The sequence below is a fragment of the Polyodon spathula genome, chromosome 25 (genome assembly GCF_017654505.1).
Source record: "Polyodon spathula isolate WHYD16114869_AA chromosome 25, ASM1765450v1, whole genome shotgun sequence".
NCBI lineage: Eukaryota > Metazoa > Chordata > Actinopteri > Acipenseriformes > Polyodontidae > Polyodon > Polyodon spathula.
In genome coordinates this window covers 18,161,116-18,174,564 of record NC_054558.1, presented here as the reverse complement: position 1 = coordinate 18,174,564, position 13,449 = coordinate 18,161,116, and the positions used below count along the sequence as shown (strand labels likewise).

Genomic DNA, 13,449 nt, shown 5'->3' with positions numbered 1-13,449 from the left:
CCATACTCGGCCTGATTTGTAGAACCTCAGCATCGCTCTCCCTGATTCAATTAGGATATGCTGTACTGTACCTCAAGTTTGGTCCTCTTTTAGGCTTTTCCTCTAACTGAAATATACTGTACATTGTTTTCATGTGCACCTATAGGCAGTACTTACATGTGTATGCATATTCAGATGACTGTCAGTTAAATTCACATCCACTGCAATGCTATGTGGCATTTTACTTTGATTGAGTCGAAAGTCAGCCAGCTCAGGGGAAAGAAAATACCACTCAAAACTGGAGCAGCATATCTCAAAATGATCATAAAATCACCATTAGAATGTATTACAAGCTATGTTCAGAGACAATCCGTATGTAACCACGTTACTTATGTTTAAAGAGACAGCTTCCCATTCTTTCTCATTATTTTTGCTGGTGCGTGTGAACACAGCACCCACTTGCACTGTCAAATCAATATAATTCAACACTGTGGTTACATAATTGTAATAACACTAATACAGATAACAGTCAAGCACTGAGTTTACACATGCATGATGTATGTGTGTGCTTTTTTTTAAAAAAAAAAAAAAAACAGTTACAAGGAAGTCTTACTATTTCTTGTGGCTTACTTGACTGCAGCCAGTTTCAGGTAATGTTGAACAGCAATTTTGACGTCAAGGGTATTACTCGGGGAAACCCCCGTGAATGACACATGCTGTATAAATCAGATCTTTTTCTGACAGGCTGATGGAACATTGTAATGAGTCCTATTATAAATGACTAGCATGGTAATTTCTAGTACAAGGGTTGGGCTCCAATTTAGGTGGGGTGGGGATTTGCAAGTAATGTGAACAGGCGTGCTAACAGAGAGTAATTTGTAATATGAGATTCTTAGAATGAACTGTATTGAATATGCAGAGAAAAACTAGATATACTCAGCTATAGCTGGTTCTTTGAAGCCACATAAATATTGTAGCTGTTTTTTTTCTACTTGTATGATTGTATGATAAATATGCTTTTGCTGTATTCTAGGGGTGGGGATTTCGAATAATAAGATATTCGAGTATACCAAGAATAAAGATTTCGCGTACTCGACCTCTAATTACTCAGTAACAGGTCCTTAGAACGTATAAGCAGCAAACACCCTGTGTGACATTGGGACGCATAGATAAATACATCAACAGTAACAGCAAAGAAACAATGTAAGGCGCTAATGTATTCGAAGTAAAAAAAAAAAAAAAAAAAGATTTAAACTATATGTAAGAAATACTTAAATAAAATGTATTTAAGATGCCATTTTAACTGCTCATGAAGTCCCTTAGCCAATAGCAGAGCTAGGTAATGAAGCGCGTCCGCCTCCATGTCTATTATCAGTGGCGCTTTTAACTTCCTCCTCTCTTAAAAATACCGTGCCAAGGTTTTTTTCGGGTGCAGTTAGCGCATTTTCCATTTGTTTTAGAAATGAACGAGTAGTCGAGTAGTAATTTTATTTAGGGAATTCGATTACTCGAATATTCTGACTCTGACTAGTACGACTGTACTAATACATAGCTAACCTCTTATGTATTTAAAATATAATCTATGTAGACTAGACATGGGGAATTCAGGGTCATGTATGTATATTTAGATCACACACACACACACACACACACACACACACATATATATATATATATATATATATATATATATATATATATATAATATATATATATATATATCTCATAGATTTTTTACTATTTTAAAAGTTATTAGTTTAATCAATGTATTCATATTTTATTCTTAATATTGTTTATTTTAGCTTATCAGTGGCAAACTGTTCTAATTTATTGTTTGTAAATATTGCTAATTAATATCATTAAAACATAAAAATATATATTATTATAATTTTTATTATAAATGTATACTAGACAGTGATTTTTGTCAAGTATGTTAATGTATTTCAATGACCTGTACTACAAATTTAAAAGGTGAATATTGTATACGAATGAACTACTGTTTATTTTAAAAAAAAAAAGCAACAATAGACTGTAGAACGGAGAAGTTTGTGAAACTGACAGCCATGCAGGCTCCAACTTCATGGTCCTGAGAGAACAGTGGATCCTATCACAATTGTTGAGGCAGCCACGATGACGTCTGTTGTGAATATCATTGAGTTTACGCCTTGAGGCGTCATCAACGTGGTGTGGGGCGAGTGGGAAAGCGCAGACACGCCCGCTTATCCGCCATTTCTAAGCATTTTCAAAGAGAGAACTGATATCAACAGGGGGAAGAAAAAAAAAAGCATTAAAAACCTATCTAGAATTATCCAGCTTTTAAAATTATAACCCAGGACCCGGCGGCGTAAAGCTGTGTTAATGCGGCGAGGAGAGTGAAGCAGAGGATCGCTGCAGAATTCATTTCAAACCGGAGACTTGTTCGGATCGAAGGCCGCCATTTTCACAGCAAAGTCTAGTACTGGACAAAAAGCCTTTTATAAACCGCTTTCACGAAATCAGGGGCTCTATATTCCGCACTGCAAACATAAGTATACGAATCTTTTTATATGCAGGTTGTGGGCATGCCTGATATTTAACACAATGAGGGGTGATTTATTTCAGTAAAAAGACAAATCCGTTAGATGTGTTGTGTGCTGGTAACTGATAACAAAAAATACGGAAAAGTTAAACTAATTGCAATATTCTTTGTATGTATTCGAGTATTCGTATGTATTCTTTTAATTGGTGTTTATAGAAAGTGGAAACTGAGCTTTAGGATGATTTAAATAGATATTGGTGCATAGACGTTTCTCTAGAAACGTTTAGCTACAGAAATCTATTTTAATTTCCTGGTAGTAATCTGTTACATTTGCACCCCATTTTGCTTTTAAATTGTAAAGATTGTTGGAGTGCAGTTCACCCTGGATCCTTTAAGCGTATGTGCTTCTTTTTAAGTAGCGGTTTAGATTGATCTAGTGTGTGTGTCTTCCAAAAAATCAACAATCATGTCATCAGCACGGTTCGATTCCTCGGATCGGTCCAGCTGGTATTTCGGACCCGTTTCCCGACAAGAAGCTCAGAACCGGTTACAGGGACAGAGACACGGCATGTTCCTGGTCCGGGATTCATCTACATGCCCCGGTGACTATGTGCTGTCGGTGTCGGAAAACTCGAAAGTGTCTCACTATATCATCAACTCGTTACCAAACAAAAGGTTTAAAATAGGAGATCAGGAGTTTGAACATCTACCAGCGCTTTTGGAATTCTACAAAATACATTATTTGGACACAACAACACTTATAGAGCCAGCAACGAGGTAAACATTCAGTAACACTATTTTTAACGTTTGTTCATTGAGCTGTAGAGGTGGATTCTGATTGCCATACCGTAAGGTGTTTGTTGTAGTTAAAACTGATTTGTGGGAGTGTTTGTGTCTAAACCTTCATGTCTGTAACTCAATACTCGGTGGTGCTACTTCCTCTAAATGCTTTTTTTAAATGAAAACTTCCGTTATTTGTTTGACAGGCCTCATTTAGTACGGGCGACCAGAACACATTTGGTTACTGCAAATGGTTTATTTGTCAGCCCTGTTAATATATTTTAAAATATTAAAGACTTACCTGCAAAAGCCAAAAATCTTGTAAATATATTGTAGTATTCTACTTACATCTACATATTAACGGTTGGGCCAAGATCTAGCTATCAAATGCAGTATGCCATCTTTTTTGGGGGGGGGGGGGGGGGTCGGGTTGAAAGTTGTTTAATTTTCTAAACTTTAGTGGTACTGTATTAGGAAACAACAATCGGGCTATATAAAATCAAAGTTGTTGTATACGTTAATCGGATAATAAATATTATGGGTTAACAGAATGTAAAATCTGAAATTAAACAAATAGTGTATTGTAGAAGCACATGGAAGTATGCTCCTAAGAAATCCATGATTACAAAGTCAACTGTAGAAAATAAATTCCTTTGCAAACGTCATATAACTTTGACCTGTCTTCTCTAAGTTGTTGCTCATCAGATTTGAGGAAATGTGAAGACTCTAGTTCCTTTTGCCACACAAGTATTGCATTCTTTTTTTATACTAGGAGAACAATTAATTGTGAAGACAGTACAATGGCCTTGTTTAATTATTTTAGCGGAAGCTGTTCTGCATGGTTTTTATTATAACTGTTATGTTCTACCTTACAAACTTAATAGGTACCCAAATCCAGCCATAGGATCCAGTCCTGCACCTGTTCTGGGACCAGCAGAAGAAAACCTGGAGTATGTTCGGACACTGTATGATTTCACTGGGAACGATGCAGAGGATCTTCCCTTCAAGAAAGGCGAGATCCTGATAATCTTAGACAAGCCCGAGGATCAGTGGTGGAGCGCCCGCACCAAGGAGGGCAGAGTCGGCATGATCCCTGTGCCATACGTGGAAAAGCTTGTTCGACCATCGCCGCATCAGTTCCACGGCAACAGAAATTCAAACAGTTACGGCATCCCTGAGCCTGCACATGCCTACGCCCAGCCACAGCCACCCTCCCCTCTCCCCCCTACCACCCCAGGGGCTGTCATCAACCCTCTGCCCTCCACACAGAACGGACCTGTCCTGGCCAAAGCGATCCAGAAACGAGTGCCGTGTGCGTACGACAAGACAGCCCTGGCACTAGAGGTAAGAGATTTGTTACACAGGTTGAACACTTATGCCACACACATTGTACTGTAAATCATTCTTTAGGAATGTCTGTTCTCCCTGTGTAGGGAGTCTAATCAAGGGTTTTTTTTTGTTTATTTTTTTATATATCTTGCAAGTTGAAGAAGAAAAATACAAATGAACAATGTTTTTTCCTTTGCTTTTTTTGCTGGCTCATTGGTGTTCATTTCCTTGGAGGGAAGTGCAAATTGGGTTACATTTAATGAAAATGAAATGGCACTTTAGAAGTAGAATAATTAGGTTCAAAATGTCTGTGACGTATGTGGTTCATAGTATTTAGGACATAAACACAAGGATTCTGCCTGGGAGATAAATGAGCTTCATTTAGCTTCATCTAAAAATAGCTTTTTATTTTAGGACATATAATAAATTCAGGCTCCTTTCTTCCCTGTCTTCATATGAGTAATACCTGCATTTAATTCTATCAGTTGTTAATGAGTTCTATTTCCTGTTTTGAACCGGATTACTGCCGGTCCTGACAAATTGAAAAAGACACATAGGTGGTAAAAGGATTCAAAATATGACATTTTAGTCAGGATTATAAATATTGAAGCCTAACCATTAGCTGCTAAACTTAGTGCAGAGCACGGGAAATTATTTGAAAATGCTGTGCGAGGTAGGGCTGAGCTAAATGAATTCTTGCTGCAGTCCACATCAAAGCAATACATGTTGACCAAAGACAAAACCCACAAATGCTAAGCACTGCTGACTCTGCAGTAGTCAACAGGCCTCTGATGTTAGTGTCTGAATCTGGCATATTAGAGGTTGCATTTTGAATTCTAAACAGATACCAGACGTTTCGAAAGCAATCAGAACTACAGCTCTGCACAACAAGCAAGTGTTGTTTAACAACAAGCATAAATGTTTAAACTTTAAGAATAAAAATATTAAACATTTTAATACTTTGTTTTCTACATTGATGCCACACATGTAAAAGACTACACCTGTACAGCAGTTGTGTTTATGGAAAGGCTATTAAAACACTTGCTGCTGTATAATGCTAACATCTCTATTTGACATGCTTATTTTTCAGTTCAATTCTAAACTTCTAGCTCTTGTATAACTTTTATAGGTAAGGTAGATTGAACTAGAAAGTAGACTATTATGCTTATTCCTCAATAAAGGGGAATGTTTAGACAAGCCCTTGAAAAGGTGTATTTAGATTATGTTGTAGTGCTCCACGATTAGATTATTTGCAAAATTGACAAAGTGGAAATTGGGTAGTGCTTCTTTTCTGACCTGCATACATTTTAACAGTGAGAGTAGTAGTAGCTGTAAGTCTTTATATTTGGCACTTTGTTCACACATTGGGAAGTGATACCTGGGAAAGTTCTCTCAATAGGTTTCCACGTGTGCTAAGACTTCAGATTACTAAAAGGTGTGGCAAGTAGATCATTGAGTAGCTGTGGAATGCATCTCTAACTAGTGTTGCTCGGGGCAGTGAATTCCTGCTTGAACTGGAAACTGAAAGCATTCTTCATGATCTTGGTGACATGTTTTCAGGCTGTTTCATCAGGGTGTGCTCATACTGGAGGCGGTGTCTGGATTACACAGGTTGTGTGGGCTTTACACAAAGGTGTCAGAAGAACCATCAAATGCATGAGTTCCAATCTGAAGCCTAATTTGAAATTATTTCTGTTGCGTTTTGATTTATATCCTAGTCATAATCTTTAACCGTGTGTGTATATGTAAAATCACTACTGAGTTATGGTTCTATTTCTTTATCCTAATGTACAATTATAATCAGTACTTGATATTAAATGTATCAATTCATATTAAATTATGCCACAAAAGATCAGTTTTTAATCACCAACATCGGTGACATTGACTTTGGAATGCTGCCATAGATTAGTAACCTCTGAAAACAATACCCTAAAATCAAATGTTTTATGTTGCTGCAATATAATTTTTTTAAAATCTTGAATTCATATATATATATATATATATATATATGTGTGTGTGTGTGTGTGTGTGTGTGTATATATATATATATATATTTCGTTGGGGTAGTTTCTAGGGGAGAACTATATCAAGGGGCTTCAATTCCAGAGCTGCTGTGGTCTGGAGTCATTTTAAACATCAAGCTGTAAATATTTGTTGCCAGATTTGACTTGATACTTGGCCTTTTAATAACGTGATGCCCATTTTTCTCTATTTTACTTATTTGTATAGCTTACACTTTCAAATTCTACATTCATAAAACCTAAAGCTGTGCTTTAAGTTTGATAACTTTTTTTTTTCTTTATTCCCATACAGGTCGGAGACATTGTAAAGGTGACAAGGATGAACATTAGTGGCCAGTGGGAGGGTGAGGTGAATGGCCGAAGAGGTCTGTTCCCCTTCACTCATGTTAAAATAATTGACCCCCAGAACCCAGAAGAAAGCGAATGAGTTTTTTTTTTTCCTTCACATCTTCACTGCTGCCTCCATTCGCCCGTCCTGTTATCAACATTGTTTGGTGCATTGCTTCTATGAGCTTCTCAGTCAAACGAGAAGTCTTCAACGTTTAATCTGATGCAGTAGATGGGATACGTCTGACAATTCAGAACGCTGCCTATAAACTGCCATTAACCCCTTTCAATAATTAAAATCAGGTTTAACAAGTAGTTTGAATGTTTTATGAGTTTAATATTTTTTTTTTTAACTGTTGGCTACAAAACTCCTGAGTCGTGGTGTTTGATGTGTGTCTTCACTAAGTGACTACAGTTGTAGGTTTTTTTTGAGCGGCTGACTGAAGTCAAATGTGTTTTTTCAGCTTTGTGACAATGACGTTTTTAAGGAAGAGAAAGAAATGTAATCACAGGTGAAAAAGTTGGACAGCGAAATGAATTACTGTGCTATAAAGGTCTGTCATTCTCTTTTGTACCTTAAACGTAAGAATAAGGCAGCCGCTGTTCTTGTAGAATAATGCAAAGTCAGTGTGGCCAACTGTAAAATGGTGTCTTTGGCACAGGCTGGATAAGGTAAGCCATACCTATTTGAAGCAAGGCAGTCATTCTTGAGCAGCAAAGACAACCATTATCAAGGTCACCCGAGAGATAACAAAAAGTTTGCCTCCCTTAATGAAGCTTGTGTTAATCTCAGAAGAGAGAAACAGAGGGGCTTGCATGTAAATTAGGGTCTAGGAAAGGTGTAAAAATGTTAACGTTTTGTGCCATAAACTTCCTGATTAAATTGTAGCAACAGCCGAAAAGATATTTTGGTTGAAATCGGACGGTTATGAAACACAATCATGGAGGATGTACTTTTATAAGCACTGCGTTTGTGATAAGCTTTAAAAGGGAAACGCTCTGCAGGCTCCTACAGTATTTGTTTTTCTTTATCTGTAATGTGTTTGATGGTAAAGACTGTCCCTTTTGAAGAAACCTCCATAACCTATTTTTACCTGAGCTCTTTAATTCCAGACATGGTCAGTAGTTTAGGGCTTTCTGTCCAGAGTGAGTTAATCACTACTCCTTTAACAATGTTACATGATCAAGAGTTTATTGGTGTACCTAGAAAACAACAAAGAAGGCTCCATTCTCCTGCACCATTTACCACAGACCAGTTTACACAACCCTGTTGTATTTTTCAGAAACTGTTTATTGAAAAAGCACAGCTGCTCATTTTTGTCATTGATTAATCACCTGTTTTAACCCCCTTGCCCAAAAAAATGTTTGCTGAAGTGTTTCCCCTTTAATGCCTTGTGCTGCTGGATGTTCTCTTCCTTGCTTTGTTATAGGCTGCTAGAGTACTGCATTAGAGGCTGTCTGCAAAGAAACCACATCGTTCATGCGGCTGTCTGGTGGATTATCCCTAGCCATGTGTTTTTTTTTTTTTTTTTTTAAGAGGAAACCAATGTTAAATTAGGTTGTCAAAGTGTAAAAGTTTGTAATGACATCTGCGCTCGTCATGCGCTTTTACTTGTACTGAAATAAATTCATAACGCAAACTTGAGTAAGAATTAAAAGGGAAAGTGCCTGTCTGGCGCCTCTGCATGATATCCTAACCTTATTTAAATTAGATTTTTTTGTGTTAAGGGAAAGGCAAACGCTGCTTTGTGTCGCTCTGGAATGCACATGTTTCTTCCTGTGTAATGCTAATACAACATATGTTCTAACCCTGTGATTGAACAATAACTACTAGTATTTAAATATTGCATCTGGACTGTAAATGTCATGATCCGATATAAAGCGTTTGCTTTCAAAAATGACTTTGGAGGGGGCATATGTCTAAATTGTATTATTTTTGTTTGTCAGATTAACAGTATTACAGTACCAATAATCATAATTTAGGGTGCATACAGAATATCCATGTCTCTTTTAAACAAATTAGTGCCTTTTATTTTCTTACCATTAACAGTTGTAACAGTACTTCACATGGTTAACACCAATGTTATGTAAATAAACTTGACATCAAGATCCGTCATTTGTTCCTACTATTGTAGCTTTCTTTTTGCAACACTGATTTTTCAATTAGTAAAATTGAAGGTTTATTGAATTCCTGAGAATTGGTGTATGTTCAGTGGTAAAGTATTTGACTAGAAGCTGTCTGTGCAAGTAAACTCTTACACTGCAGATCTTTTATACAGGTCGAGGAAAGAGTCAGCAAGTGCATGTGAATGTATTTCAGTAGTTTCAAAGCCTTAACCGGAGCAGGGTATCAGTCCAAGTATAAGCTTCTGGTATTTCTGTAGTCACAGTGTTGAAAGGGATTAATACCTTGTTACATTACTACTTTGCCCTCCATTTAAACTACTTTGAAAACTTTTCTAAGCCCAGATGACCATGTACTTGCACCGATGGTTTCAATTGCAGTAGCATGTATTTTGGGCTTGACGTTTGGGGTTTTATTTTTGATCACATGATGTCCCTTTAAGCTTATTTTGAGCTGATTCTGTAATTAAATTCAGAAAAAGCTGTTAATTCCTTTCATATCTTGATTGAGCTGGGTTCTGTTTAGTTTAATTTTTTTTTTATTCAAACAGATGTGACAAATGATAACTGCTCCTTGCTAATTCTAATTGCATGTGATTCTTGCGGTTGCCTAGTTTATCGTTGTGCTTGTTATTTTCACTTATTTAAGCTGTCCTGACTTTTTCTTCTCAGTGTAAAATACCCAGTACGGAGTGTGCACTGATTGTAAATCCATCATTTAAAATCTCCTTCATTAGTAGCAGAGAAGAAAAAATAATCTTAAACCCAGTTTATAATTATAACTTTTCTCTATTAGGATGCAGAGACAACTACTAACTGACATTTAAAGGGAGGCAGAGATTTGGAAAATAAAAACACAAAGTTCAAGCCCTACATCTATTAGAACTTGGATATTCTTTTCACCTGAAAAGTAATACTGCCTTCAAAGATGGAAGTGATAAGGAGAAATGGCAATTGCAATCCATCAGAAAACCTCTGAAATGTACTGAAGTTTCACTTACACTTGGTTTAAGATAAACACGTTTTTGGTAAATGTTTTGCTGGAAGTGTGTTAGTCACAAAAGAAAGTTTGAAGGGTACTGTGTTATATGCATTCCAATTTGGTACTATTTTTGTTTTAATTTCACCTTCATTATAATGCTGCCCTTGATGGGCAAGCAATTAGTGGCTTTTAATGAGATCCTATAATGGGATCCAGCCCAATTTAAAGGGAAGTGAAAACTTTTGGGAACCAAGGATAAGTGTTTATAGTACGACTTGGAAAGTGTAATGAGACTTGGTAAATGGCCCTATTATAACAAAATATCCTCACAAGCAATGAACCAGGTGATGTTTTCTTGAGCCACACTTTCTACTAACCATAACATTGGATTAAAACTACAAATTGAGGCTTCAGGTAAATGATATGGTCAGTAATTGGATGTAGAAAATGTTTACAAGCTTTGTAAGGGTTTTTGTAATGGAACCAGATCAAAATAATCTTGTTCCATGATCACTGGGGTGGAAGCACCTGCCAACTGAGCACAGTCTTACCCATCGTGACTAAAACCAAGGCAGAGTTCATTGCAAATAGAGTACAATTCAATATGTGTTGCTGCTGTACAAGGATACTATACAGACCACAAGAATAACACATCTGTAGGTATATACGGAAGGTTACAGTAAACGTGCATGTCAAGATGTTTTTATCAACAGACTGGACCCCTCAGGTAAGGGTTACTATACTGCTATACTGTTTATTCACTTGATCGCTTTGTGGTTTTCAACACTGGTAGGCTATGGTTTCGAACGTGTAGGAACCCGATGGTTGGAATATAACACATTATGAAGACCTAACACAACACTGTCAATATATATTACGAATTCCTTGTGGAAACCGAGAGTCCATTTATTTTTTTAAGACTCTCAGTACTGCACAGTACTGTTTACTAATTTGGTTTGTTTTGCGCAACTTTTTCAGATGTAACACTACTATATAGGAATATGTCGTGATATGAAATAATACATATTACTATGAAATATTTTTTTAAAAAGTAATAACATTATCTTGGATTGTTTCTCGAAAGTGGAACTGTAATATAAATGTTCATTTTTTTTTATTGTGCTGTTGCAATTTACAGTGTAATTATTTTATGACAGGACTGGACTTAAAAAATACGGGGGGGGGAGTGGTCCAAAACTATGCAGGGTGCGGTAAGCTCCAGGTGAACTGTTCCCGTTTGTAAAGTCCGCTGTAGATTTAGCTATTGTCCACAGGAGGGCTCTCGACTCCCACACTGCAAGTAGCCGCTAAGTAACATGTAAATCCACATATGTGGTATGTGTTTTTTAAGTTTGTTTTGGTATGAGTTACTATAACCTCGGGTTTTAATAGCGTGCTGTTACGTATGATTTTCTTTCCCAGAGCCAAAGCCCGTAAGCGTCACTACTGCCTGCTTTGTTTACAAACGTTTGCAACAGGTAACCTTCTTTTTCGTTTTTTTGCACGTCCCAACAAACATACAAAAAATTCTAAATGCAGTACGCAGATATTAAGATTGAAGTTTATTATTATTATTATTATTATTATTATTATTATTATTATTATTATTATTATTATTATCTCACTTTATTAGTTCATGTAATAGTCAGCTTTGCCTAAAACAAATGAATGAAAATAATAACAACGCTTTTAGAAAGTGTTTTTAAAAAAAGAAACACGTGTGTAGTGTGACTTCAGCTATGCAATCGAAAAACTTGTCAGTCCACATGCAGCTGAAATGGTTTATATTTAGTAACGCTGTTTTTCACAAAAGTTTTTTCTTGCGTACCTCCTTTCTCCACTTTCTCGGTGTGCACGGTCCGGTTGCGCGAATGGAGGTGCCTTGTTATAAATAACATTGGTATCTGACGGCGTGTCATTGAGAAAGGGGGGAAGACCCGCTCTGACTAGTAAGTTCAAAGAGGATAGTTTTAGCCTCTTATATACAGAAGCCATTTGTAGGACTGTAGGTTACAGCGCCAGATACCGTTAACACTTCAAAGAGGAGACGGCAGAGCGCTTACCATAATACACATGTTTCAAGCGAAGCTTTTCAATTTCAATAGTCTCCCCAGTACTTTCAGACAGGCTCTTAGGATGCATTGATTTAGCATTTTGTTTGTTACAATATTGATGTTGGATTTTATCTGTTGTATTTATATTCACAGTTTCCTGTGTATGTTACGATTATATTTAAATAAATATGGCTGGTTTCTGTGAATTATTCATAGAGGATGCAGAGGTTCAGACATTTGTCTTCTACAGTTTGGGACCTGAAGAAATATATTCTGTGATAGTATAGATTCATCCAACTCCACTCTATAGGACTATTAATTGTGGAAGCCCATTTTAACGGTACCATACTATATTATACCAGCAAGAAATAAGTTGCTTGCAGACATGAACAATTTTTGCAGTTTTTCAAAAGGGGCCCCAGGTCATTCTGAGATATCTGGTCAAACTTTATAATCTGTTATGATACTGTTGAAGAAGGAGATCCAAATGGGTGGGGTGGGGGTGCTTGGTCCTTTTTCAAAGGGTCCAAAAAAACAGCAGTGTTTCCTGCTTCCTGCCCTGTGCAGTCGCCACCGAATACTCTCCATTTGGTTGCACTGGCTGTTCATTTTATGAAGTCTCTTGATTCTTTATTCCAGGTTTTGAAGGGCTGTTTTATCTGCAGCTACCCCTGCTCCCCTGACTCCTCCTTCGCCCTTATCACAGGGGCGTGAATCCCGGCAGCCCAATTTGACCAGACTTGTTCACTTTAACCAGGAAATATAGGGCACACACTGGTTTTAACCTGTCCTGGATCATCTGGGGGTAACTGTTGACAGTAGTAGCCAGCACCTTCCCCTCACTATTCATTTTAACTAGTTTCCCACAACATTCATTTTTTACTTTTCCTTCTGTTCACTCTTCCTTAGTGGACAGCTGACCCTGTTGACAATGCCTCCCCTCTTTGAAACTTGTCACAATAAGTAATAACGTTCCTTCTACTACTTGCAGTTATGCACCCAAGTAGCTGATAACTTGCCAAATCATATAGGCCCCTACGTCTTAGAATTGCAGCTTCTTCTGTCTATAGGACCTCCTTGGAAATAAGATGTCTATCTCAGTGGCTTCTTATCATAATAATAATAATAATAATAATAATAAAACATTGAATAGAAAAATACCCCCATGGACACGTTTCCTTATTGTTCACCTGTTTATTTAGGTAGGATTCTTTGGTGTCTGTTTACCAAACCACCAATCTGCTCATCACATTCTAGAACCAAAGAATTGTGCTTGGGATGCTACTTTCAGCAAAAGGGAGGTTCTGAATGTCCTTGTATAACTGATCTAGAGAA

General features: G+C 37.1%; 1 protein-coding gene across 1 annotated transcript; it reads left to right on the top strand.

Moving 5' to 3' along the window:
- Nucleotides 1-2,179: 2,179 nt before the first annotated feature.
- On the top strand, nucleotides 2,180-9,070 carry LOC121299985 (crk-like protein). Its single transcript, XM_041228292.1, has 3 exons — nucleotides 2,180-3,274; nucleotides 4,162-4,621; nucleotides 6,920-9,070. Exons 1-3 carry the CDS (start codon nucleotides 2,964-2,966, stop codon nucleotides 7,052-7,054), a joined length of 906 nt encoding a protein of 301 aa, XP_041084226.1. The 5' UTR covers nucleotides 2,180-2,963; the 3' UTR covers nucleotides 7,055-9,070.
- Nucleotides 9,071-13,449: the final 4,379 nt, after the last annotated feature.

Excerpts from the sequence above, each read along its gene's own strand:
- LOC121299985 (XM_041228292.1), top strand. The coding sequence starts at position 2,964 with ATGTCATCAGCACGGTTCGATTCCTCGGATCGGTCCAGCTGGTATTTC. Across the intron at positions 3,275-4,161 it reads CTTATAGAGCCAGCAACGAG|GTACCCAAATCCAGCCATAG; the intron begins GTAAACATTCAG and ends CAAACTTAATAG. Across the intron at positions 4,622-6,919 it reads AGACAGCCCTGGCACTAGAG|GTCGGAGACATTGTAAAGGT; the intron begins GTAAGAGATTTG and ends ATTCCCATACAG.